The sequence below is a fragment of the Papilio xuthus genome, unplaced genomic scaffold (assembly GCF_000836235.2).
Source record: "Papilio xuthus unplaced genomic scaffold, Pxut_1.1 DF824992.1, whole genome shotgun sequence".
Classification (NCBI taxonomy): Eukaryota; Metazoa; Arthropoda; class Insecta; order Lepidoptera; family Papilionidae; genus Papilio; species Papilio xuthus.
Genome location: NW_013533657.1, coordinates 4,101,130 through 4,128,725, shown reverse-complemented (window position 1 = coordinate 4,128,725; position 27,596 = coordinate 4,101,130). Strand labels below are relative to the sequence as shown.

Genomic DNA, 27,596 nt, shown 5'->3' with positions numbered 1-27,596 from the left:
CAAATTCTATTGGCATCTCAGTTTTTTTGAGGAAAATGAAAGGGATAACTATATATGTTTAGACGAATGTCACAACAGTGCTACGGTCACAAAGTTTAGATGTTACGGAAATGGAAATCTTTCTCTTTACATACAAACCTTTGGCTTTACGTCAACCCTTATCGCATTTGCATTTGTTTTTTTAGGAGTAAAAAATAAAAAGTAAAATTATTCTCATTTAAATTAAAAAATATAAATACGGATTTAAAAATAAACACCCTATACCATCACTTGAATACCTTTGTCGTTTCAGTAGTCATGAATAACTTCAGCGAGCACTTGTAGCGGAAGCCTCTTGCCACTGAACATGACAGCTGGTAACTTGAACTGACATTTCGAATAAATACTATATTCCAACAAACGGCAATATTTTTTTCATCGCTTTAATAATGTGTCATAGTACATCTTATTTCTTACTAATATTATAAATGCGAATGTTTAGATGGATGGATGGATGTTTGTTTGAAGGTATCACCGGAACGGTTTAACGGAACTTGATGAAATTTGGCACAGTTGTCGAACATAGTCTGGAAGAACACAAAGGCTATTTTTTACTTTTTTATCCTGTGTGAACGGAGTCGCGGGCGACAGCTAGTATGCATATAAAGCGCGACATATCTGTGCCGTGGTGGGTAACTAAAGCTTTGTTAGACCTTTTCTTGTATGTAAGTTTCTGTGTCAAAAATGTTTTTGACTAAACTAAACCCGATAACAGCGCATCTTTCTGAAGGCCAAATCTATTTCTGGGAATATAAATATGATCGTTTATGCATAACTATTGCGAAAGGTTTGTCAAATACGTATGAATAGGGAATGCATAAAGTCTAAAGATGTTTTTAGTCTTAATAAATAACATAAATACTGTATTACTCCAAAAACATAGTAACACATGTTTTTTTTTATAAACACGTGTTATAACTCTATGCCCGCCCCTGATTGGTAGTTTTTTTTTTATAACAGAAGAGGGCAAACGAGCAGCGGGAACACCGAGGTGTTCAACGACGCCCATGGACATCTGTATGGACGTCAACGTGATTTTTTCATCATAGATATGTACCACCGCACTGATTTAGTATTAGTAAAGTCAGGGTATACAAGGGTTGACGTATGTATAAGCTAAAATGTATTTGAAACACTAAGTTTTTTATGGCCCCATAAAATTTCGGGCAATTCTAACAGAGCGAAACTTTATAAAATTGATTTATACGGTTTGTGTATTAACTAAACGGTTGAGCGATATTCCTAACTTATGTGCTTTGAATATTAAATTACTATAAATCTCGTGTTTATTTCGAATGTAGCCGAAATTTGTAATGCGACTTCACATTGTCAAACAATACAGTGTGTTTTTTTCTTTTAATTTTTTTTACTATTTTCGTTTACATCAATTTTAAATGAAGTAAATTTAATCTGTACCGAAATTCATTTCGCTTACTCGATATAATTACTTACCTCGACGACATAATTGAATTTACTTCGTAACATTTACGTTGACGTAAAAGAGAAATGCAAATTAAAATCCAATTAGTCCAAAGTAGACCTCAGATTTTTTCACGCAATCACACAGAGGATTATTGAATTGAGAATTGTTTATTTTATCAGATTTAATCTTTTGTGAATGTAAATAAAATTTGGAATTTGACTATATTACTTTTTTAATAAACGGAAAAATGTGCAAAAAGGTTGGATTGTGCTACTAAAGATAACATCGTAATCGTAATATAAGAACTAAAACTGAATAGGATTCTATTTGGGGCAAACGTGTGCTGAATATGTAATAGTTTATTTAGCACACTAATACCCCTTAATTTAACATATTGCTCTAACAAAAATGAAATTATAAGGAGCAAAAAGTTATAAAAAAAATACACCCTTTATTTATTTTGAACGTTTGAATTTGGAATAATACAATCGAAATATTTTTATGAAGCTATTGTCTTTTGTTTTTACGTAAATTAATTTGAGGATAAACGTTATAGCCTGCGTACAGAGGAAATTCGATTAACCTAACTAATTTTTTCCACGAGACAAAGAGATAATCGAATATCCGACTAAAAGAATCGAATTTTATGTGTTGATTTAAACCTACAAATATATATTAAACCGAAAATCAATTTTTAATAAGAAATTTCGTTATATTTGTACATTAAACACTAATCATATATTTAGACTACGACATAAATGTCCAACAGATACCGAGCGGCTGACGCGAGATTAATTATTGCGTCATTTTAAATTTTGCAATCAGAGACACTCGTGTTCATACAGTATACACCGATTCTACCGTATGTAGTTTACTTAACTAGAATAAACATATAAAAAGATAAATAACAACCTTTTTTCATAAGCAAAAGGAATACATGTTTTCATAGTTTATAGTGTTAGGAAGAAAATCCGACACTGTGCGGTCGTGCTAGCGCAACACTAGCCTTACTAAAATGTCGACGTTTACGTCCCCTCACTAATCAATCTGATACTTGACTGTAACAAAAGCGCGCCATTCGCGCCAAAGGATTCTAAATAACAATTTCTAAAATTAGTTAGATATTATTTTTACTTTTAAAGGGAACTTTTAAAAATATTAAACGGACTGTATAAAAATTTCGATATACTAAAGTAAAATAAAGAATCTCCTTGTAGGGGCAAAGTAAAATGCTAATCTTTAATATTTTTTTAAAGATCTGTGTGTGAATTCTCTAGAGAACCAATGTAGATGTCAATCTTCATTGAAATACATTACTTTAATTATAAGTAAAGATTTTTATTTGCTGAATTATAAAAAAGTATTTAAATCGCCATGAAAAATTAACGCAACTAGAATCAGTACTAAATAAAATAAATAAACATTTCAAGATTAAATAGGTATAATGTTTAACCAATTTCAAATATTGAATCAGACCACGTCGGTTTAACGTTATGAGAAAATGTCACTGCAACTCTACCTATGACCTTTGGTTAAAGGTCTAAGTCGTGTACTTGTAATTGCAAAAACGGTGAATAGTGTAATTTACATATCAATCTATACATCCATTTATACTTTCGTATTTATATCGCAGTCAACGGGTGAACAAAACTTCGTCCTAGAGGAATTAAAAACTTAATTAAGTAGCGCATGTTTTAGCTGACTATATTTTCTATCTATGCCAAATTTAAGTGAGATCCATCCAGCCGTTCTAGACATACCTTTAACAAACATCCATTCACCCATACATCCAATCATTCGCATTTATAATATTAGTAAGAAGGAAAATATATCCACATATAACAGAAAAAAAAACTTGTAATGATACTTTGCCTCAAAATTCACGTGGCTATATAGGACAAAGTTAATTGACAAGGATAGATTTTCTCCGCGTGACAAAATAGATTGCTTTATTCGAACAAAGGTGTGTTATATCTCCTTTTGATAAAGCATTATTGAATATTTAATGAAAAAATTGATTAAAATATTGTGAAAATAATAATTAAGTTGTAGAACAGAATATGTATGTCAAATAAAAAGTTGACTTTGTTAATTTTGTCTTCTTTCTTACATTATACAATTTAAAAAAAAAAATCTTATGTCCTTATTTAATTTTATCGACATATTCTAATATTGCAACGACATAAAAATCATTCATCAACGATAAATAGCTGTCTGCAAAATAAACCTGTTTTGTGTTGGTGTCAATGTTGGTATCAGGATGAGTGGTACTGTTTAATTTCGCGGACGCGGCCCGTCGCTCACTCTTATCCGTCCGCGCAAATAATACCAGTACCACTCTGAAGGGCCCCCGTTGGGGTCGAAACTAGTCGGTGCCGCCACCGGACGAATATACATGAATGTTTAGCCGTGTTTATATATCAGTTAACCTGGAATTTATTTGTAATTAAAGCAATTTTGTTTTCTTAAATATAAAACCCACTCTTCTAAGAAAATTAACAGCGGAAATTTGAAGTTGATTTTCACTTTCTAACCATTGACAGAAAGGTATTGAGGAAGTTTGCCACTTTGTCCTATTTTGATTCTTTATTGACTAAAAAACTTTTCTCATAAATGTTGGATCTTTGGGGTGAAAATTTTTCCTTCTTATATGTTATTACGAATAGAAAACGCGAAGTGAAACAGCGAAGCATTTTAAATCAATACTGGGTAGTGTAGGCCAATTTGTCAATTATTTGGATCCCTCTAGGTTCGAATAACGATTTCTCTTTTTTTCTGTTCCAATTACCATTGGTTTCTGAAATCAAAATCTCTGTATAAAACAAGTCGTTATCCCTGTCATTATATTTGAGAAAACAGCGATTACAATATGCGATAAACGGTGATTTTGGTCTCAGAAACTCACGATCCTCCTGCTTACTAAGTCTCCTTACTTTAATTTTACTAAAAATAATGTTTAGTTTATTGATATGTGAATAAAATGATACGGACTATCTTAGTTACAAATACGAATGTTTCGATGTATCGATGGATGGATGTTTGTTTGAAGTTATCTCCGGAACGGTTGAACGGATCTCGCTGAAATGTGACATATGTAGATATAGAACATAGTCTGAAAGAACAAATAGGCTACTTATTAACCTTTTTTTAACTTTGCGCGGACGGAGTCGCGTGTGGCAGCTAGTACTAAATATACCACTGTGTTGCAATATAAGAAAATAAAAAAGGTATGCAAGTAAAAATACTGCTGTAAACTCATTTATGCTACCATCGAGATCGTAAACCTGGCAAGGTGATGGTCATGAATCGTTAAAATAGATTTCAGTAGATTAAACGGCTTCGCTCCGTCTCGTTTCGGTGTGAGGATTTCACGTTAAGTACATAAATAAGTACTCGTAAAATAGAAATGTACGTGAGTTTTATTTTACGCGAAATGGCGTCTATAGTTAATAGCATACTTATCCAAAGACTTTATAATATTCCAACAGACACCTATCACTTAGTTTATAAGTTTTAAAAACACTAAACTTTCGTTAGAAATTGAAATGATCGTCAAGTAATTTTTATCGCAACATTTAAAAGATTATTTATCATAAGTAGTTATTTGGTTTAATCTTCCTTTAACCACATTCGATCTTTCATATGGTAATGAATGAAGTAAGTTGTTTCTTAATAGCAGCCTTTCGGCGAAAGTTTTAATAAGACGATAACTTTGCCATGCGGAATCTGCGCTGGTACATTACTAGACGAAAATAGAGATGCTTTTTGAAATTAATTTAAGAATATAACATGTGTCGTATATATCTTCTTAATATTATAAATGCCAATGTTTCGATATCTCCAGAACAGCTGTATGTATCTCGCTAAAAGTTGGCATATATGTAGAACTTAGTCTGGAAGAACACATAGATTAAGTATTTTTTTTATCACACATAAAGTTGAAAATCGAACAATCGTCGATTAAAGCTATGTATTCCAGACTAAGTCTGGTTATCAGTCATACCCTTATATTAAAATATGTAGGTGGAATTTGTTTGTCATGCAAACATTGTTTTTCAACGTCGCTTATTTAGTGAATGCGTCATCTTTCTTATGACGTTGTCTTTTATAACTTGGGTTTTTCTTCACATTTAATTAAGTGTCGTGCTCCTTATTATGGTTCTCTATATTATATAAAATTTCTTGTTTATAATGTAACTAACCGTCTAAACATACTAATATTATAAATAAGTATGTTGAATGTATGGATGTTTGTTACAAGGTATCTACAGTACGACTTAACGCATCTCCATGAAATTGGGATTGAAAGAATACATTGGCTACTATTTTTTTTTAAATTTCACGTGGATAGAATCGCGTGCGACAGCTAGTTATATATAAAACTTTCATGATGATTAAATTATTAGTTCTTATATTACATAACTTGGAAAGATGTAATTATTTTTGTTGTTTTTTTCCTAACAAATACCTACAGCAAATAAGAAATAAATGTTATTAGAAGTATAGTAAAGTTCGGGAAAATAAACAGTCTTGTCTAGTAGTATTAGGGGATATCAAGTTACTAATTTGACGTGACGTTTGAGTAAATCTCGCCGGAGGTTCCAGAAAATACGCAATAATATTCCTGTATTTCTTAAGTAAAATATATTACCACCTGTTGGTTAAACAACAGATTCTATTTACGCTGAGAAAAAATCTGAGATTTTTTCATATGTTTATTGTGTTGTTATGTATTATAGTAAGCTTTATGTATTTTACTAGCTGTCGCCCCCGAACCCGTCCATGTGGAATTAAAAAAATGTGAACTATGTTTTACATCTATGCCAAATTTTAGCGAGATCTGTTGAGCCGCTACATAGATACCTTCAAACAAACATCCATCCATACATCCATTCATACATCCATCCATCCATCTAAACATTCGCATTTATAATATAAGTAAGATGTAGTTATTTCTAGTTATTATTTTAAACTTGTTACGTCATTGTTTTAAAAAATGTTGACTTCAAAAACGACCTTCAATTGTTCATGGCAACTTAGTAAAAGGTTTTAAGGGTTGCTTAATTATTACGTAAACTCATTAACCGTACTTAACCTGTCACTTTGATATAACTGATTTTCTCACCTAGTTTAACTTTTACAAACTAATTATTAAAAAGTTCATTGTTTTTGGATTAAAAGGTTATTATTTGTATATAAGTAGTAAAAATAGTAAGTACGATGTAAATGTTTGACGCTAAAAGCTGTTAAAACCTATTTAAGTTACTTCACGGAATGTCGTAGTAATAGTTTCCTACGTAATTTCACGCCTCAGCACATACGTGGTTTCAATATTCAAACGGGACCTGTCTCGTTTCCGCACCTGCAAATGAACCTATCAAAGTTACCAGAATATGTACGTGCATTAAATTCACTGAGCATGCGCAGAGCATACCAACGGCAACTTCGTTGGTGTCTATTCAAACAGTTGTTTCGTAGTATCCTTTCGAGCCGCGCATACTCTCGGCGGGTATTCTTCGAGTGAATTAACTACAAGTAACACCGTGTGTTCTATGTAAGCATACATTGAAAGTAGACAAGCATGCTGATGTGTATTTAGACAAACTTTAATATATTCCTGGGTGACTCGGTACGCCTGTTTATATTTTTTGAAGGTAAGTAACTGCTTTTGTTAGGTTGTCCCTTGTGAGTTATAGATCAGCCTGTTGAGCCGAAGTTGTAACAAAGCATGAAAAGTAAATACCCCCCTAATCCCAATGTGTGTTTGTTAGTATTGTTAATTTAGATATCTCTTAGGTTTAGTACATTTAATTAAGTTTTAATTACGTTTTAAAACTGTATTATAAATTTTTTAAACGTTTTCAACGTCGTTATACGTACGGTACATTTAGGAAACTTTGATGTTTTAACGTAAAAGTTAAGAATTTTCTGCATTTAAATTATCTCTATCTATAATTATTTTAGTCATTTCTGTTTTCAACTTCAAAGAACAGTATTCTGATCTAACGATTTTACATTATTGACCTTTAATCTTGTTTCTAGCAACTTGAACTCCTCTGACAACAGCATGTCATTGCTGTAATTTTGCCGTAAGTACGTAAAGGGGGACTGTAATTACAAAGGCGTGGTCCTTCCCCGGTTGAGCCTTTAGCCTTCCGATTCACGTAGCAATTCTATAATTTGTCATCTAGGTATATACTTTTTAACTAAAATACCTAATAAGTATTTCATTTAATATAATCTGTAACAATGTACATAAGCTTTAATGTAAAAGAACTTGTTCTTATTATATTCTTTCGTTATCTTTACTATATATTAATCGAAAGAGCAATTTGCTTTTTTTAAATGATGCTTGGAGTAGCCTTATGCGTATTTCTTCAAACACTCGGATTTGACGACTTTAAACGGTTGACTGGGACTACAAACTGGGTGCCGCGTCAATCGCTGACCACCCAATACCGAACGCTTAAATAATAATAATATTTTTTTTTAATTTTTTTAGGCATTTTGATTGCATTTAACAAAGGTTCATTCATTATTCCAATGAAACATTACCAAAAATCATCCCAGTGATCAACTTGGGTGTGTTTTTCAATTGGTTAAATTTTTTTGTACAAGGATGAAAATATAGGTCGAGGCCGACGACGCCATTTCCTCTTTTAAAATGTTATTTAATCTTGAAAACGTGCGTAGTAAAGAAAAGTCTGAAATAATAAGACGTACAAAGGATTCTTTGTAATTGGTAAGATCTGAAAAATTGATTTAACTAATCAAAAGTTAATTTAGAAAGACGACGATTTGATTTTTTTTTAATAAATGATGACAAAGTATTTCGTTATGCGAATTTAATTAAACCCTTCAAGCCATAGGGAATTTCTTTGTTATTTTTCGGGGTTCACAAAACCTAAATTTTTCAAATAAAGCTTGGAGAAAACTTTTCATATTATAAATGTGAAAGTTTGCAGTTGTTTAAATTAAACTTTTTACTTTTTCACGTAAAAGCGACTCCACGGGGGTAAGCATTAAACCGTGTAAATTTTATTACCGAATTATAAAAACTAAAGCAAAAGCACTTAGTGCACTATAAACGACACTTATTTTTATTTTAGATACTATTTAATAATGTTGGTACTACTTCAATATATTGAATTAACACTTATACGAAGATATTAGTTTAATATATAATATTATTGGAATAAACTGAAAATTTTATTTCAGTAATTACCGAGGATCAAATCATAGACAGTTCCTCTATAACAGTGGGAAAGTTAGAGAATAATCTTGAGTTTACGATATGAACTTATATGAGGCGTGCTACTGAAACCAGAATAAGCGACAAATAATACGCATAATGATTCAAGCTTCTCGAACATTTTACAAAGACGCAGGAGCATGTGTGTACGATGAAATGACGTCATAGGTTACTGAACGTATGTTAAAATTTCCTTCACAAAAGTTCGCAGCTCATTATTTCTTAGTCTGCTGACCATTTTAATCTTCTAGCACACTTATTAAAATTCGTTATATTTTTACTTAAGTTATTTGTCTTGGTCAATTTTGATGGAAAACTCATTTATTTTAATTTATAAATGAACATTGATTATAGACTGTTAATTAACTGGAATCTGTGTTTCATTTTTCTAATTACCGCGCTTTCGTATCAAACGACTGTGAAATAACAAACCATCGCTGCGTAGTGTGTACTGATGATAATTGAAAGTTACCGGACATCCAATTTCTGGTAGCAAAGTCATTATTGCGCTACGGAATCAAAATAGATGTTTATAATACATTTATTTTTATTATTTAGTGTTTACTGTAAAATAAACGGTTAAACTCCCCTCGAATAGATATGTAGAAAACTGATAATGATTATTGTTTTATAATAAAAAATGTAGCCTACTTTAATTAAAAAGAAATGTTTTCTATGGATTAAACTAATTAAAAAAACGGTTTTTAATTCATTGAGTTAAAACATACGTCTACTAGTTAGATGAGTGCCAAAACTATATCTATATATAACTATATCTATTTTTTTTTTGGATTTTTTTTAATATATCGGAGCCAATTTTGAAGTTAATGTTATTTACTGTAGTTGGAAATATTTTAAATGACAGCCACGTAAAGTCATCATACATCGTGGGTAGATCTACCCACATAATAAATAGAGTCTAGTTAAGATTGTGGGAGTGAACTAAATGAGAGCTGGGGACCAATTCTGGAAGTCCTTTGGGTGCAATTCCTTCCTACATTACGTTTTCATTCAACGATAATAATACTACGAATAAGCAATTTTCGTCTGATATTAAGCAAACTTTCCACATTCCAGAAATAAATATTTTCATATACAAATTTTAATGTACATTTAAGAGATTTAGCTACTCTTAATGTTGACATTATTTTTGGTTGTCTATTTTTATGTAGTTTTAAAAGTATCAAACAAGATCTTTATCAACCTTACTAATGAAATCCTTAACAAAGGAAAACAAACAAAATAAACTATGTTATTAAAGTCAGAATTAAACATATTAAATTGAGTTAGTCTTTGTTAAATTATTTTACAAGTAATATAAAGAAAAACATTATTGTGTGATTGTATTATAATTTTAACTAATAGTAGTAATTAAAAAAACAACATAAAATTAAGTTACTTTACAGTGAAAATTATTAAAGCATAATTTGCGTGTTATAATTTTATAACGTACTATTATAATAATATAACTAGCACTTAAATTGAAATTAATTTTCAATTAAGAATATTACTCGACATGTTTGTTATGAAATGTTCGCTTTGACTTTTATCGATATTGTTTGTAACGTGTAACTTTTATCATATATCCAGCCGAAGCCGTATCAATTATTACGAGAGAATAATGTTTTAATTACTTTCGATTGATTTATTGGTATTTTGGAAATTTACTTGATTGATGTTCAACCTTTAAATAGTCAATGTCAAAGTTTCCGAGTGTACACTTGGGAAAATCAATAGACTATTCGTAATATTTTATATTGCAGGGGTGGAGAACTTTTACGTTTAAACATGCGATTTTCTTAAAGAAATCTCTTATGACGTCATAGACGTGTCATCAAATAATTGAAACTTTTTTGTAAACATCATCATCATCATCATCAGCTCACTATCCGTCCCCACCGAGGAGATCGGACCTACCCTAAGTTAAGGGTGATTAGGTCATAGTCAACCACGCTGGCCAAGTGCGGGTTGGTTGACTTTACACATATCTTTGAATTACTTCTCAGATATGTGCAGGTTGCATCACGATGTTTTCCTTCACCGTAAGAACGTCGGATAAATGTACATATGTGAATCGGAAATCGAAAAACACATTAATACATGGCGGGATTCGAACCCAGGACCTGCAGATTGCAAGTCAAGTGCTTGAACACTGAGCCACCGTATCTTTATCCCTTACATTTTAATTAATAAAATAGAGACAATAATATGTATCAGTACCAGTAGAGTAAAAACCCATAATAACGTTAAAATTATTTCAGCAAATATAAGTAAATGTTATATAAAATAAATAATGCCAGGATTGTACAATTTAAACTTAAACTTTTTTGTAGATTTTATCGCGTTAATTTTGATAATTTATTTTCACGACGTGTCGAGTTTAACTGCCGAAGGTCAGGGGGTGAAAACTTGCGTTGCTGACAAAGTTCGGTTATTTTCAATACACGCCAGCATTAGGTCGTTACGTATATATTTATGTACAAAATTACGATGAATTTATCATCCCTAAGGACGTGAACGTGTTCTATTTTCACTTGTTTCGCTGAAACATGATTTCAAATTTGTAACACTTGTTAATAATAACTTTTTTAGGCCGCCTTTGTAGGTTATCATTTTACGAATATAATTAATTCGTTTATGAATAAAAAGTAATTACGTTTATGAAAAAAACTTTCATTGTTAGATGTTTTTTTTACATTATTATAAATTAATAACTTAACCTTCGTACTAAAAAGTTATTAGTCTTAGATGACCTAGATATTTTTATTTTACTGTCACAATTTTCATAAAATTTCGTGGTGAATCTGAATTATAATTAAAAACTTATTAGGTGGGAGTTGTTTGTTACAATTTTTACTGATTTGATAATTTTAAAGATTTTATAAATCAAAGGCCACTAGCACTACATTTGTCGATTAATATTTCGACTATCATTTTTAGAACTACAGATTGATTATAAAATTATAAAAATACTGAAGTAGGCTAATTAAGCAGAGACAGTTAGGTTCTATTTAAAAAAAAACAGGAGCGAAGAAATTGATTACCAAAAAGAGTTTTCCGGAGTATTTTATTTTTAACTTTACGATTAAATTTGAGTACTTTTTCTTACAGTTCGTTATTGTTTTAATAACATTTAAACTACGTTTTTTCTTTTATAGACATCTCAGAAGAAAATGAAATTACTCAGACAAAACAATGGGACCACTGACGCATATTTTATTCAAAATTTACATAATTTTATAAAAGAGGCTTTCCAAGAATTAATTTACATTGAAAATGTTAATATACGTTGAATTAAACTAAACGCGATTAACAAAATTAATAAAGTTTAAAATGTCAAAAACATCTGTTAAAGTATGAATAGACAAATTAAATTAATATGAATTAAAATCATTATTTTAGTTGTTTTTTGATTGAGAGCAAAATTAATAGGACGCCTCTAGAAAATATCCGATATAAAATGTATCGCCATTTCTCTACTCTCTGTTATATTTCGAATTTGAGAGCGTTGGTAACGCAATTGATCGGATGTCCGGACCGGACCGAGATCTACAAGTCAAGGCCTTGTTCCAATATGTTTTTTTTATATTTTCGATTTTCATATTTACGTTTATCCGATGTTCTTATGATGGAGGAAAATATTTTGATACAACCTTCAAAGATCTGCGAAGTAATTCAAACATAGGATTGAAGTCAACCAACCCACGGAGGTCTTGCGTGGTGCACTATGGCCACCTCTAATTTTGGTAGATCCAGAGCTTTTTAGGGGACCTGACGGCAACCTTAACATTTAAGTAACTGAGATAAAATCATGTTTCCAATTAAGTATTAAGATTTTTAAAATCATTTAGTTGGACTAAATATATTTAAAGAATCGCTAGAATCGGAATTTTCTATTTGTTTTATTTTTTACTCGTAAAAGCATATCAAATTTGCTCCAATGTGGATGAAAATTATTTATTAGCATTGGAAACTTTCGGCTCGTATTTATAGGTTAACTATAACCTAATATAACAAAGTTTTGTGCTATAAAGTTTTCAAATTACGGCGACTGCTAAACATACTATAATTAATATAAACATTAACGATGTAATCCCCTATTATGTTATTTACATACAAACGGATTCATGGTCTTCAGATGCGTACAACATAAATTCAATTCACTTCATTAGCCTTTGAAAGGAAACGGAACGGAAACATAACACATGTTCAAGACAGGATCATGTAATGCATATAAAGGAGAAGTGGAATCTACATTAGAGAAAGATTCCTTTGATACGTACGAACATGTTATGTAGGCGAATTTTTTTTCAGAAAATCGGGTAATAGCTAAATCCTTTTCTGACAACAAGAGATAGAGGATTGGATAATTCAGCTGTACGAATGTTTGAAATGTATACGAGTAATAAATTTAGAGTGGATGAAAGTATTTAGATTGTTGTAGAGATAAAAATTTAATCTATGGTGAGAAGAGAAATAGAAAACGAAAACACTAACGTATATTTGTCCCGTGTCGGCAATGACTAGTTTCGAGCCCATATCAGCCCTTCATCGGGTATTGTAACAGATTTTAAATTTTAATCTAAATTAATCTGAACTGATATATTTTTTTACGGTAGTAATTTTGAAAATACAAAAAACTAACTTGATTTTATCCTTATTAGGTTTTATTTAAACTTTTTTCTACTGTTTTTTTCTATAATATTTACACTAAAAGGTTAAAAAATGTTAGGCTTTTTGGAAAACAAGAGAATCTCAGTATAAAGAGGTCCAATGTAATCAGATTTTACGGACGAGCTTTTTGCGTGGGTTGGGTAAAGCATCGCATCGTGCATCGTAACCAAGTTATCGAGTTTGATGTATCACTACTATAATATGTAGGCATTTTATATATAATACTTTTTATTAGTTTATTCATGGCTAATCTTACTAATATTATAAATGCGAATGTTTAGATGGATGTTTGTTTGAAGGTATCTCCAGAACGGCTGCATGGATCTCGTTGAAATTTCGCATGGATGCATATAACGTTTGTTTTTAATTCCATGCGGACGGAGTTGCGGGCGTCAGCTAGTTTAAGAAATATTCTGACATTTTATTATACGCTATTCATATTGATGCTAAAACCGCTTTACTGTAACATGAATTTTCAATATAATACTAGGTAAAGGTAAAGCTGCTTTCTAAATGCATGCAGAAAATATTATTTTATATAAGTAGACCGATAGAAGCTTCGACAATACATAAAAGCTATTGATGTCTAAAGCAAAGGTGATGTGATTTTATATAGCATAAAATTTTATTACTTATTTTTAAAAATGAAAATAGATTTTGATAACTTCGAATTGTTCAGGTACCAACATATGATATTTTATGAGAATGTGTTTAAAAAAACTTATGAATAAGAACCATTATATTCAGATTCGCAGTTAGTAAAAACGTGAACATGTATTAGTCGATTTCAATGGACATGAGAAATTATATTCACACATTTATATTATGTCACTTTCTGACAATCTTCTATATTCTATGGATGTATTTATGAAGGTTTCAGTGTTTAAGTCGATGATACAAACATGTATGTTTTAAATGTGTCCTAGATTAGACTAACAAAGAGGAATTGTTTTTTTTTCTTTTTTTTTATAAAAATATTAGCAGATTTTTGTGTAAATTTATTAATATTACTTTAACCATTCCAAATAAGCTCTTAGCTTGTGCTAGGATGTGGTTTACGACAATAGTCGAATGGCGGGAATCGAACCCCCGACCTCGTGATCAGAAATCAGTACCCTTAACCATTAGGCTATTGACGCTTTTGTGAAGATATGTTTGTTATAATTTTTCATTTTCATTGAAATCGAGTATACAATGAAATCTTTTATATAAATAGTTAAATCAATATAGTATCCAGTTATTCCAGGTTCTTGGTCTTTGCTGCCCAACGGTGCAATAAATTCGTATTAGTGTAACTGGTGGAAGGAGCAGGTGCGAGGGTTTATTGCCTTATTTATCGAGTGTGTGACCTACTATGCAACATTGAAAGTGTTAGTTTTTATTTTGTTTTCAGTAGCAATTGTTTCTATAAAAGCTCCTACAATGTACAGTCGAGGTCGTTTATTTCCTACCCATTTCGATGATAGTCATCTGACGTTGAAAACCTAATTAGGTTGAAAAATTGTCATAGATGTGAGCTAAATCATTGCTCTTAAGATCTTTGTATACTAGATAGCGTAAGTTTTCGAAAGCCAGCGATTTTAGTCGCTAAGCGACTTACGCAATCCAATGTCGTAGATGCTCGAACACATCAAGCATCGCTGATAATTCTTTCCATCATCGACAAGGAGAGTCGCTAGCAACCTGTTTGTAATTTCGATTTTCAAGATGGTGGAGAAAATCTATATAGTTGACATGTAGCGCTATGTCCGAGCTGAATAGACGACTCGTGTCAACGATTCAACATTGCGTGTACGCAGCGCGCAAGGATACAATATTAGTTTCGTTTGAGATGTTACGATCCGCCTATTCACTATATTGGTAAATTTATTTTAATACTATTCAAAATACCTATGTATAGAATACTGCCACAAACAAATCTAAATTTCTTATACAAAGCAACAAAGAATGCGTTGGCGAAAGAGAATATTTTATAAAAGAACTTTCTAGTTAACATTTGCTTATTAAAATGTATTACATTCTTGCACTTTAAGTAATTTATTGCACTTGGAAAATGCAATGACGGTGTCCTTCTGTGACCTTAACTGCTCTCAAGAATAAGAGAAGATATATTTTCCCTTTGTGCTGGTTTCCACATAACATTGGCAGTTCTATCTACTGATTTGTTGTTCTAGTCTGTATTAAAATATATTTTGGAATGGAATAGTTTATAGCTGATCCCAGTAGATGGCACTGCCAGTAAGTTCGAGTAGCTTTATACTGTAGAATCTATATACATATCTAAATAACAATTACTGTTCTTTAGTCTCGCTAAAGCTCGAGAACGGATGAACAGATTTATCTTATCTTGGTCTTGACGTGGACGTTTCGGGAAGGTTTAAAAGGTGAGAAATTTCGAATCATTGCCAGGAACTATTTAAGTTTTATTTCATTCAACGCGGTCGGAGTCGCGGGCGACAACTAGTATACTACAAATAATTTTCTACTCGCGTGAACTTTGTCATTTAAAAGATTAGGAGAGGTCGTGGAATTCAGAATAGCAAAGTTTTAGTTGGCTATACGTGTTACTTAAGTTTCGAAACGAGAAATGTTACTATTTTTATTTTTTAATTCAATTGTTAATTCAAAAGGTCACCTTGTCCGCTTTAAAAATAAGGATGTTTTAAAATGTTATTTACATAGGAATTCTAAATGTGAAGGAATAATAGAAAAGTTTTTAAACATGCCTTATACTTATTCTTTGCATTTTTTGTTATATGTATGTACATCATTATAGATTTATAACATCTTTCGTTATTGCAATAGTAAAAGTAATTGAACTATTGCAAATTTACACTTCAAAATCATTCCACTGAAACAATGTGCGACGAAGTTGGCAATTTGAATTCAAAATGTTATTTCACGCGTTGGATAAAAATTAATACGTGTCTATCGATATAAAAAATCATTAAGTTTAACGGTAACAGTTTTCAATATAAAATTATGATATTTTCATGATATACCTGAAAAATATATGAATATTTTTCAGGTATTGGTATTATAACGTAATAAGTATACCTACAGTTTTATATTCTGATTAACAATGAACTTTGAAGACATATCAATATATCTATGTCAAAAATTAAATGTGAAACGAGTGATACAGCGACAGAGTTTATTATATTTAGTACGCAAAGTATTGCTTAATTACATGATTTCAAAAAATAAAAAGGAAATTAAAATGTAATTAATCTTTATCGAAAAGAATCGGTGGATTGTGGATTCGTTTGGACAAAAATACAATACAATAAAGATTTATTTCCGTTTTCTTAAAGCTTTTCCCCTCCGATAATTACGACGGTGAAAATCTTTTATTTAAAAGACGAAGAGTCGTTGTTTTATCAAAATAATATTTATTTATACGTTCTTAAATAATAAAAAATATCATAGCTTACTTACTATGTTGATGTTTGTTAGAAGGTATCTCCAGAACTGCTGTATGGATCTTGAGGAATTTGGCATGGAGAACATTACCTGGAAGGACACAAAAGTTACTAATTATTTTTTTGTTTTTTATTACACATGGACGGAATCGCGGGCGGCAGTTAGTCGATGTATGTCAGGGAATATCAATTTTAATGACGCTAATTATTTTATTAGAATGCCAACATATCGAAAGTGTCAATAGACTAAACTTATATTGGTGGTTAATTTATTTATTAATTTCATTGGTACGAAGCGGTGGATGGATGAAGGCGTTGAATGACACTTCTTGCCGACAGTGCGCGTGGTCATTTGACAAGTGATAGGCTTGGTCTGGAGACGGCCGAACCGGAGCCTGCGCCGGTGTGCGCACTGAGTTAAGCGGAGTCGGATGGTAATATCGACCACTTAATTAGTAAATCTGTCAGAAATCTTCGACATGTATAAATGATTTAAATCGATAATAATTAGATAGTCTAACTCAATGGTGATAATAAATTACTCAAGGAAGAGGAGAATTAGAGAATTCCTAAAATTTATACAGTATTTCTAACGAATAAAGTAAAAAAATCAATGTTAAAAAACATCTCCTGTTAAATATTTACGTAAATTTACTTTTCTACAATCGTTTAAATGTAAGAGCAAAAGCAAGCAGTGTGAAGAATATCGGTAAATATTAATCTGGTAAGAGGCGTCAACTTTGAACTGCGATTCAACATTGAACATTTTTTTCTATTTATGTAAATACAAATCAGATTTTTAAAGAACATAAAGCAGTTTACCGCAATTGGTTTTGTGAACCTGAACACGTAAAACTTTTTTTAAGCCATTGTGGTTTAAACCGCAAAACCCTATTTGAAATTGAATGAATGTATTCGGAAAAACAGTTTATTTAACTGTATTCCGAAAAATAATGGAACAAAATATTGAAATTTCGTAAACAGTCTTTAAGCGAAGTTTGTTTACTTATCGTTTACTGCGGGCGAATGTTTTATGAGATTTCCCTTGGCGGCCCTTATGATCCTACGACTCTTGTTTGATCTTAAGCGAGGGATGTTGCCTTTAAGGAAATGAATCCATAATATTTATACTACCCAAAACAAATACCTTAGGATTAAATAACCCCAAGCTACAGTAATCTTCAAAAGTAGAAAACCAATTATATATAATAAAAACTAGCTATCGCCCGCGACTTGGTCCGCGTGGAATTAAAAAAAAATAATGGTCGCAGCGTAATCTTACATAGCCTAAAACCTTCCTCTACAAATGGACTATCCAACAAAAAAAGAATTTATGAAATCGCTTTATAATATTATTATGGATATAAAATATAAAAATTTATGTAATCAAGGCAAAATGTTTCAAGAGTAATTTAAATAACTTGTACTAACTTAACATTTAATTTGAATTGCTAGAATAAGCGATAAAACCATAACTTGTTGTAAAAGTTTAGCTGTATCACTTGAGAATTTCCGCTGTGAACGCGAGCAAACGGAAATGTCAAGTTATATAACTTCATCTTATATCAGCTGCCAGATTTCTCTACTCTGTGTTAAAAATGGCCATATATTTTAAACGCATTCAACAATTTATAGTGAAAATTTTTAAAACATCAAGAAATATTTTCATGTTATCCGCCTCGGTAACTAATAGAAAATCAGTAAAATAATCTTATAAAGAATCTTACAGACGATACAATTAACGTTGCCAATAACTTGTGTTAGGAAAATATTATACAGATAATATTACGCAATGTTAAAACGTTCTACCACTTTTAAGAAAATTGGGCGGACAAAGTACGTGAATATGAAAGCGGAGAATTTTATAAAGATATTTTTAATTAAAAAAAAAAAACAAATTGTTTGATTAAGAAGTACGGTTGAATTTTAATTACTACTAGTACCACTTATATTATGCAAACATTGGCCTGTTTCTTTCGCTCATGTTATAGGGGGCACGCAGTGCCTACATTGAACATTTTGTTGCAGGACTCAACAGATGATTAGAGATGTTAAACCTGTCACCATCAAGTTATCGGAACGTTGATGAAGAGCAACGGACCCTGAGCAGGAAAGAGGTTTATCCTAGAAGACTTTGGTATGCTCCAAAAGTTAAGACGATCGATGATATAAAAGACGACAGCTATAGTGGTAAGTCGTGCCAAATTTCGGATTTTTTTAAAATGATTTAATGAGATGCAAACGAGCGATGAGAACATCAAAGTGATCATAGACGCCTATGGAAAGCAACACCAAATAAAAGAACATATATGTAGTTCCGAAACGCGGTTGTATAAAGCAGGAAATTGCGTGAGAATCATTTTTGAATGCCAGCCCTCCATTTACTAAGTTATTGGATCAAAATCATGCTATGCGGCTCATAATAGAATGATTTGGCTAATACAAAAAGGTGTTAAATCCTTTAAGTTTATCAATTGGCCGCAGTATGTTGGGCTGCAGAATTAAGTTGTTATTTTATACTTTTAATGTGTACGGTATAAATTAGGCACCGTATTTTTTAAAAGAAATAATAAACCTATTTGTAATTTTGACCCAGGTTACGAGACCGACGACACGGTTCCTAACGTCGACTTTTACGACAGAGATTATGAAGAGCCAATAAACTCTCCGAACGTTGACATCCTTAGTCAGTTGGAGACTGAGGCGCCTCAGCCTAAATACGAACAAGCGCCTACCGCTAGCTCAGTAGCCGAGTTCTCTATTGCCAATGCTATTAATTTGAGAGGTAAGTTCATAGTTAACATATAAAAAAAAAACTTTAAATCTTTGAGTTCAAAGTTTAAAAAAAAAATTAAGAATTGTTCTTTGTAGCTACAGTATGTTTTTTGTTTTTAAAATTATATTACCTTTTCGTACTTTCGTTATTAAAGTGGGGTAAGATTATAAGGTAAAATGTTCTTTCTATATCTTTTTATTGCAGACTAGAGTCTACAATTATGAACTAAAAAAGTGACTACCAAAGTAAAATTATAGATTAGCCAAATAATAATTACTAACAAAGTATTAATTTTATTACACTTGTTTCGTTCACATTTCAAAATTTACTTGTCGTACTATTAAAATTATTTTTACAACATGATTCATGTATCGTGTTTTATGACACATTTATTTTCCTAGACTCCGCAACATTAATGAGGGTTATAAAATTGTTAATGGCGTCATATCATATATTCATAACCTACTCATAACATATTATGTTAAAAGCTATTATATTTAACGGATTTGTTATAACCGATGACACCTATACCGATGACACCTGTGTTTACAAGTCTGGTCGTAAGCCCGAAGCTATATGTCGACGCCTTCAGACCACAGCCTCAGACTTCTTGGTGCCTGGTTTCAAAAATGGAGGATCGAAATAAACCCTACCAAAAGCGCGGCTCTCTATGGAGCGTCCGCCGAAGCGACCTTAGAGCTCGGCGGCCTCCCAATCCGGTAATAAAACGAGGTTTCGGCTAAGTGCCATCTGCGCTCGGCCACCTCAAGCCAAACAGTGGCAATACAGTCACAAAACAAAGGATTTGTTATAATAATAATAATAATTTGTGTGATATATTAACTAGTAAAAAGCGCCACCTAGTCAAAACCACACAAGTGCGGAGGATTCGCGAAAACAATCTTGTCATAATTAGTAAAATAAAAATGTAAAAAAATATAATTATCTTTGAATGCAAAGATTAATAATATAGATTCTATTTATTATCTATAATTGAACTTTTATTTTATTTTATTATAGATAACACATCTAGAAATAAATTGAAATGACTGTACCAAAGCACAAATCTTAAAAAATAATATTTTCTAAGTAAAATGTACCTAAAAAAGATTTTGGTATAGTATTAAGCTGCCTTCGCTCACCATGATTATATTGTTTAAATAATATTATGGAATCTATCAAACGTTCTTACTTAGTAATTCGATATACAAAAACACTGAAACTAAGAAATAACAATTAACATATCAAAAGCTATTTAACTTAAAGTAAATATTCGTAAATGAAAATAAACTTATACTTGTTTAACTGACATTAACGTATTCAATAGTTGGTAAACAGTCGTTAAAGTTGTACGTTTGAATATATTTGTCTATTCAAGATAACTAAGGGTTGAACATAAATAACAAATACTCTAAAATCTAGATAAAACAATATTTATCTAGTCTCAATAAGACGTACACGTTATTGTATTATGTTTTGGTTATTCATAGAAGAGGTATCGAAAAATTCGTTATACGATCGTACAACTATGATGTATTCGATGGCTTTGATTAAATTTATGTTAAAGACAATGTTTCCTTTAGCTATATGTGATGGAAAATATCGTCTCTCTTTGAAATAATTGTAATAATATTATATTTAACCACAAGTACGAGTTAATCATATCACTTTATGAAGTAACTAGCTGTTGCCTACGACTACGTCCGCGGAATAAAAAAAACTTTATTAGTACCCTATGTATTCTTCCAGACTACACACAGACACTAGACTCTATGTGTGCAAAATATAATATCATCAAGATCAAGTAAGCTGTTTCGGACCTGTTACCATCAAACAACCATCCATTCATCCATCTAAATATATAAGATTTTATTCATAAATTCCAAATGCACGTTTTTGGAGACGCAAAAATAAATTCTGGCAAAAAAAACAACCTCTTATTCGAACATATTTGATAAATTGTTTCTTTTCAGAGGCTGTATTGGTGGCCCTTGGTGGAGCGAGTGCTGCGTTAGTTCTCTTGATAGTCATGGCGGGTGTGTTCGTGGCCCGTCGACGCAAGAACAGCCCCTCCCCCGTGCCATCGCCCCCCATTCTAGTCTACCCACCCCATGACGTAACGACCCCATGTTACACGTGAGTATAATAAATGTCATAATTTAACACCGGTGTACGCTAAATCAATATGTCTTAATTTAGTTGATGCTATTTTTTTCTGACAGTGATGATTAAATATTTTTAGTAAGGTATGATACGTATTTTTATTTAGCAATATTTTAGAATCATTTTTAGCATCACTAATGTTCGGTAGGTGTTTATTACTGTAAAAAAAAAAGTTGTGACTAAATATGAAAATGCTAAACCAATGAAATAGACTGGACAGAAGTATTTACAATGGTATCCAACAAGCATTAATACATCATAAATAAAAAACTTTGTCTCATTACTGCATTTAAAATCCTACGCCTACTCAATTCAATAGCAAAATGCCGTGGGCGAATCAAAAATTCACAATAGCTTTGTAGAATGATGCCTACGTCACTACGCTTTCAAACGTCACACCAAGGTATACGAGAATAGGTCTTTAAAAGCTAGTAATTTTATTATGTTTACCCTTTGTGAAGGAAGCAGGGTTTAATAGACAATTTGACGTAGTTTATATTAAATTTGAGCTTCCTATCAATATACAATGATACAAAATCAATGTTCATTACTCACGATCAGTTGCTTTTCTTAACAACTATCATACATTTACGGAATATTCATTGATAATTCGAAGGAACTACAACCCCTTTCTTGCTGACAATCAAACCAATAATAACCTAATGTAATTTATATAACAAAAATTACGTAGCTTGCGTTTCTACTTAAAATAAAGATGAGGGAAAAGTATGGAAATGAGAAGGAATAATTTTTTTTGCATTATCTTAAAAGTGGAATGTTTATCTTTCCGCTTTACTCAAGGAAGGAGCAGCTTAGAGATAATAGAAATAATTCTTAGGACGAAGGAGGTAAACTTTTCGCTGCCCTCTCTGCGGTCGACATCCCTGGGGGAGCTGCGTGACGTCAGTGGCAGCCTGCCCGGCGACGTGCTCTGCCCGCCCACGCCTACGCAGTTCCGATCGAATTCTTTCAGTAAGTTATTGTAACAGATTTGTCGTAAGCTAAGATAAAGTTTTTATTACCCATTTGAATGGATTTTATCTTGAAATACGAACATCGTTTTATGATGTTTTAAAGCATACTGGATTTTAGATTTCGAACTGCAGTAATTTGGTACTTGTCAGTATACTTTGCAAGACAAATCGTGCACTTTATTATTTAATTAAACTGAAATTTTTTATATGCAGACAATGTTAAGTATATTTATTGAATTTCCTTATATTCTATTTTTTATGTAAATACCAATGATTAGTACATAAAGAATAGAATATAAGTGTAGTAGGTTTGATATTGAAAATCACTTTAATATATTTTTTTCCTAACCAAACCTATAAAGCTATGTATAGTCTTTGAAATTCCCAAATGCATTTCTTCGTGCCATACGCTCTGATCCGATCTTAATTAAATACCAGTCTTCCATTTAAATTTTACATTTCAATACAATTTAATTTTAAGAATTGCAAAAGTTATTTCCCGCTATTACACTCCTTGCATTCCTATGGGAGTTGTAAAACAAAATTGTTTCCTGTATGTATTAATCTACAAATTACTATGTATATCAAATGTAATCTATCAAATTAAATTTATTATGTACATACATAATTAACTGTTAATGAATAATGGATAGAATTCCGTTACCATTCAACCTGTTTGTTTATATATGTTGAAACTGTTGTCCTATTCAAATGCCATTTCGGATTTCCGGTTCAGTGGATCCGATTGTACATTTTGTTATACATATGTATATCTGACACAGACGTGTTCTATAAGGGCTTCACTAACCGTCTTCTTTCTGAGTCCCAAATGTCTGGTTTAAATATATTGTTATCTTTCTGTTGTCAAAGATAATGACAGGGACGATATATTTTATATAAAGTTTCTGGTGTCAGAACCTCACGGTAAGTGTGGACTTAATATGAGAAATTACGAGACAGTTTAACTAATAATTAAAGATTCGAAACCTTTTCTTAATCTATTAAGACCTGATTAAGTTATTTCAAAGAATTAACGACGTCTATTACAAGATTCATTAATAAAAAAGATTGGAAAAGTTGCTTTTGCATTTAATTTACTTACGTATATGAAATTAGCTCTAGTACGGTCATTACTTTTATAGATCCTTTGAGCTTAAGTTATTCCTTACACGAAAGGCACTCCTAGTTTGTCCGTCTGTATTAAAGTACCCGTAACGATATGATGGTTAATGAGGGATTTAGAAGAAAGGTTAGTGATATTTCAATTAAAAATGTTTGCTATTTTTTTTCGAAAGTGAATATTCTTTTAAATTACAAGAGTTTGAAACGAATGTGTAATTTGTTCATACATTAATCTGAGTACCACTAAGCTTGATGACTGCCACGCCTGTTTTTTGCTGTCGTGTCTACTACCTAATTATTTCAGTACTATTACTATCCATACTTATAGCTATTCAATCAGCAAAATAATGTAAAAAATATTCTTAAGTTCTAGTTGTTAGTCTAGCACAATGGTATAGTGGAACAAATAATATCAGCAGCGTCTTAAGAACTCACTCAGAGCTATTTACTATAAAAAGCATACTTAGTAAGCGTTAAGCTCAGGGTTCCGCATAAGTAAATGGCATCATTTGAACACATGTTCAAGGTTTAAATAAAGTGTAAAAGGTATACACAAGTTGTGTGTAAATGGATCGAAAATTTAAATAAGTTTATTGTTGCAGCGAATACAACAGAACTAGGAGTGTTGGACCCTTCGCTCTACAAGTCTGACTGTCTGGATGTCGATCACATGTGGCCGGAGGGACATGTGGTAAATAATAAGTTGATATCTAAAAATCTAATATTCTAGCTTTATCAATAACTAAGTTACGAGGTTGATAAAAGTTCCTTAAGTCTTAGAATAAAAAGTCTAGATCAGATTTCTGGTAGTCTTAGTATTATAGAAAAAAAATTAAAACAAAAATGTTGTTACATTACTAGTTATTTTTTCATCAGGGTCGAGTATGGTTCACCGTGAAATACGAATCGGCCACCGAAAGGTTTCAAGTTCACATAATTAAAGCGAAACATTTGCCATCGCGCACTCCGGCATTGGCCAACGCATGTGACCCTTACATAAAGTAAGTAACGCAAGGTCAAGTGTAAACGAGTACTTGTGCAGCATAAATATTATTTGCGACTTTCCCTTATGAGTTGAACCTTAACTACTTCATTTATTTTATCAAACGCATTTTGTCGCATGAAAATTCACACAGTTAACTACTAATTGAACTGTACACTTTGAAAAAGGTCAACACTTTTACTGATTTTATTTTTGAATGCATTTAATAAGTCAACTTTTAAACTGTGATTTTATGATACGAAAATTGTTTATATCGTCAATTTGAGTATTAATATTATCCTTTAGGATACAACTGATGCCAGACGAAAGACGTGTACTTCAGACAAAACAAAAGAAAAAATCATGCAATCCGTTTTTCGACGAAACTTTTATTTATCATGTGAGTTGAGATATTTTTTATACCTAAATATAGATATTAATAATTAGATTTTCTAATAAACATAGAGAGATATTAATCTCATAATTGTGTTAAAATACTAAATTAATACTATTCTTGGTCTAAAAGACCAAAGCAAATGATTTTAATGCCAACATTTCCAAATATAAGTAACTAAAATAAGCTTTAATTTAAACAGATACCACCAGGAAAATTGGATACACTTACCTTAAAGTTATCAGTGCTGGACGCGGGCCGCATCGGTAGATTCAAACAGCTTATTGGCCACATCATTTTGCCGCTCAGCGAACTTGAAGGCGTTGCATCTGACGAAGAACCGCAATTATACAAATTGGACATTGAAAAGGTATACGAGAAAATCTATATATATAAAAGAAAGTCGTGTTAGTTACACTATTTATAACTCAAGAACGGCTTTACAGACATGGTTAAAAAATTGGCGAGGAGATAGCTTAGAGCCAGGAGACGGACATAACATACTATTTACTATTTTTTTCGAGTTTATGCCTTTTTATTTAACTTACTAATATTATAAATGCGAATGTTTAGATGGATATGATGTGAATGGATGGATAGGTGGGCTACACTCATTAAGTTTTTTACATATCCACGCGGACGGAGTCGCGGGCGACAGCTAGTATTTACCTAAAAACAGCACAACAAAACACTTACTTTAGATACTAATTGCCGTTTAATACCTTAAATTAATCTACACTAAACACACATTTTATATTAACACAATAAAACACACAACCGTCTTGTTACTATTTTCAACGAAATAAGAATTACAATCTTACAATTATTGAACTACCCTCAGATATAATAATACGCCAATAAATCAATTAAAAAAAAATTACCAAAATACATTAGTACTATGGATCCTAAATTGTATTACATTGAATTCAAGTCACGTAATTGCATTACAAAAATATCTAAATAAGCTTTATAGTTGATCTGTCAGGTGATACTAGAATAGCAAACGCTTTGCGGCCATCTGTGCGAACTGACCTAGTTCCGTTCGTTTAACATTGGAATAAATAGTGAAGCCACTGCGAGATGAGATCTGCAAAGGTGACATTTGCTTTGGACTACCACGATTATATATATTGATAATGATGGATTAAAAGATTGACATAAGTTTATTTTATTATTCTATAATTTAAAAAAATTATAACTCGTAAAAAGTAAAAGTCTGTGATATTTTCTTTTATGGCTAACAAAATTAATTTTACGAATTGTTGTAGGAATTGCAAGAACCAACTTCAGACTTGGGAGAGATTTTAGTGTCGTTGGCTTACAATGAAAACTTAAACCGTCTTTCTGTTACTGTAATTGAAGCACGCGGATTGAAGGTATTTTTATTTTAATTACATTTACACTCTGTAATAATATGTTAATTTTAATTTGTGTCTACTACGTATGTCCATGTTCAATTGAAATCTCCTATAGCTTTAACGTTTTGATCGATTTTTCCGAGTGAGGTCATTACGTACATTTTAGTATCAGTCAGTTGGGTCTATTTGTTTCTTTTTTTATCAAAAACTACTTCATTTGATCATTTACCTGATTGTAATATCATTGTGAAGCTGGATCCATCATCATCACGACGCGAGGTAGTGGCGAGAGTAACGCAGGAGCGAGCTTGTCGTGGTGTGCGTGCGCGCCGCACAGCTGCCGTCGAAGTATCGGAAGAGGGCGCTGCCGTCATCGCCGAATGCTTCCACTTCAGACTGAGTGCGGATGAGTTGCACACCACTTGCGTTACTGTGCAAGCTTTGCAGCCACACTCTGTGTACGCTAAAGGTAACGTAGTTTAAAATTAGTGATACGAGATAAAAGTTTTATTCAAGACTCAAATGTGAAGAATTATCTTGATTTCATTATAAAATTAGACATATTTGAATCAATGAACATAAATTATATAGTAATTTAATTTGAAATTATGTAACTAAGTATTACTTATTTTATTAGGCTTTTTTATTTCGAATGAAAATAATAAAAAATAATTCTTCCCTTGATCAAATTCTACAGCTATAAACGAGGTTATGAGGGTTTAAACAATTAATTTTGTTTCAGATCGATTACTAGGGAAATTTGTATTAGGTTCGTATATGTTCGCAAGAGGACGTGCGCTACAGCATTGGAATTCAGCTCTTGCCAGTCCTATGGAACAAGTGAAACATTGGCATCCATTGACAAACTAAGCCCGACGACTTATGCCAAATTTACATCTAATATAGCATTTAATCTACTATATTTATATGTAAAAATACTTTATATATCTCAAGTCTTTTAAAATTATATTTACCAACACCCGAGTCTTACAAGCACTTTAAAATATCAATATTCTA

General features: G+C 31.6%; 1 protein-coding gene and 1 long non-coding RNA gene across 2 annotated transcripts; one reads left to right on the top strand and one right to left on the bottom strand.

Moving 5' to 3' along the window:
- The first annotated feature begins 6,961 nt into the window (after positions 1–6,961).
- On the top strand, positions 6,962–27,596 carry LOC106126746 (synaptotagmin-15). Its single transcript, XM_013324571.1, has 12 exons — positions 6,962–7,116; positions 18,839–19,000; positions 19,407–19,595; positions 21,560–21,722; positions 22,588–22,721; positions 24,448–24,536; positions 24,722–24,846; positions 25,134–25,227; positions 25,424–25,591; positions 26,490–26,597; positions 26,832–27,048; positions 27,322–27,596. Exons 2-12 carry the CDS (start codon positions 18,859–18,861, stop codon positions 27,447–27,449), a joined length of 1,557 nt encoding a protein of 518 aa, XP_013180025.1. The 5' UTR covers positions 6,962–7,116; positions 18,839–18,858; the 3' UTR covers positions 27,450–27,596.
- Positions 16,831–26,006, bottom strand: LOC106126747 (uncharacterized). Its single transcript, XR_001228379.1, has 3 exons — positions 25,918–26,006; positions 25,453–25,550; positions 16,831–16,901 (listed from the first exon to the last, which is right to left on the bottom strand). It is a non-coding gene; the product is annotated as an uncharacterized LOC106126747 (long non-coding RNA).

What these genes read in the sequence shown, in the direction of transcription:
- LOC106126746 (XM_013324571.1), top strand. Translation starts at nt 18,859, where the DNA reads ATGTTAAACCTGTCACCATCAAGTTATCGGAACGTTGATGAAGAGCAA. An exon ending in AAAAGACGACAGCTATAGTG is followed by an intron (nt 19,001 to 19,406) that starts GTAAGTCGTGCC and finishes ATTTTGACCCAG; the next exon opens with GTTACGAGACCGACGACACG. An exon ending in GTAACGACCCCATGTTACAC is followed by an intron (nt 21,723 to 22,587) that starts GTGAGTATAATA and finishes AATAATTCTTAG; the next exon opens with GACGAAGGAGGTAAACTTTT.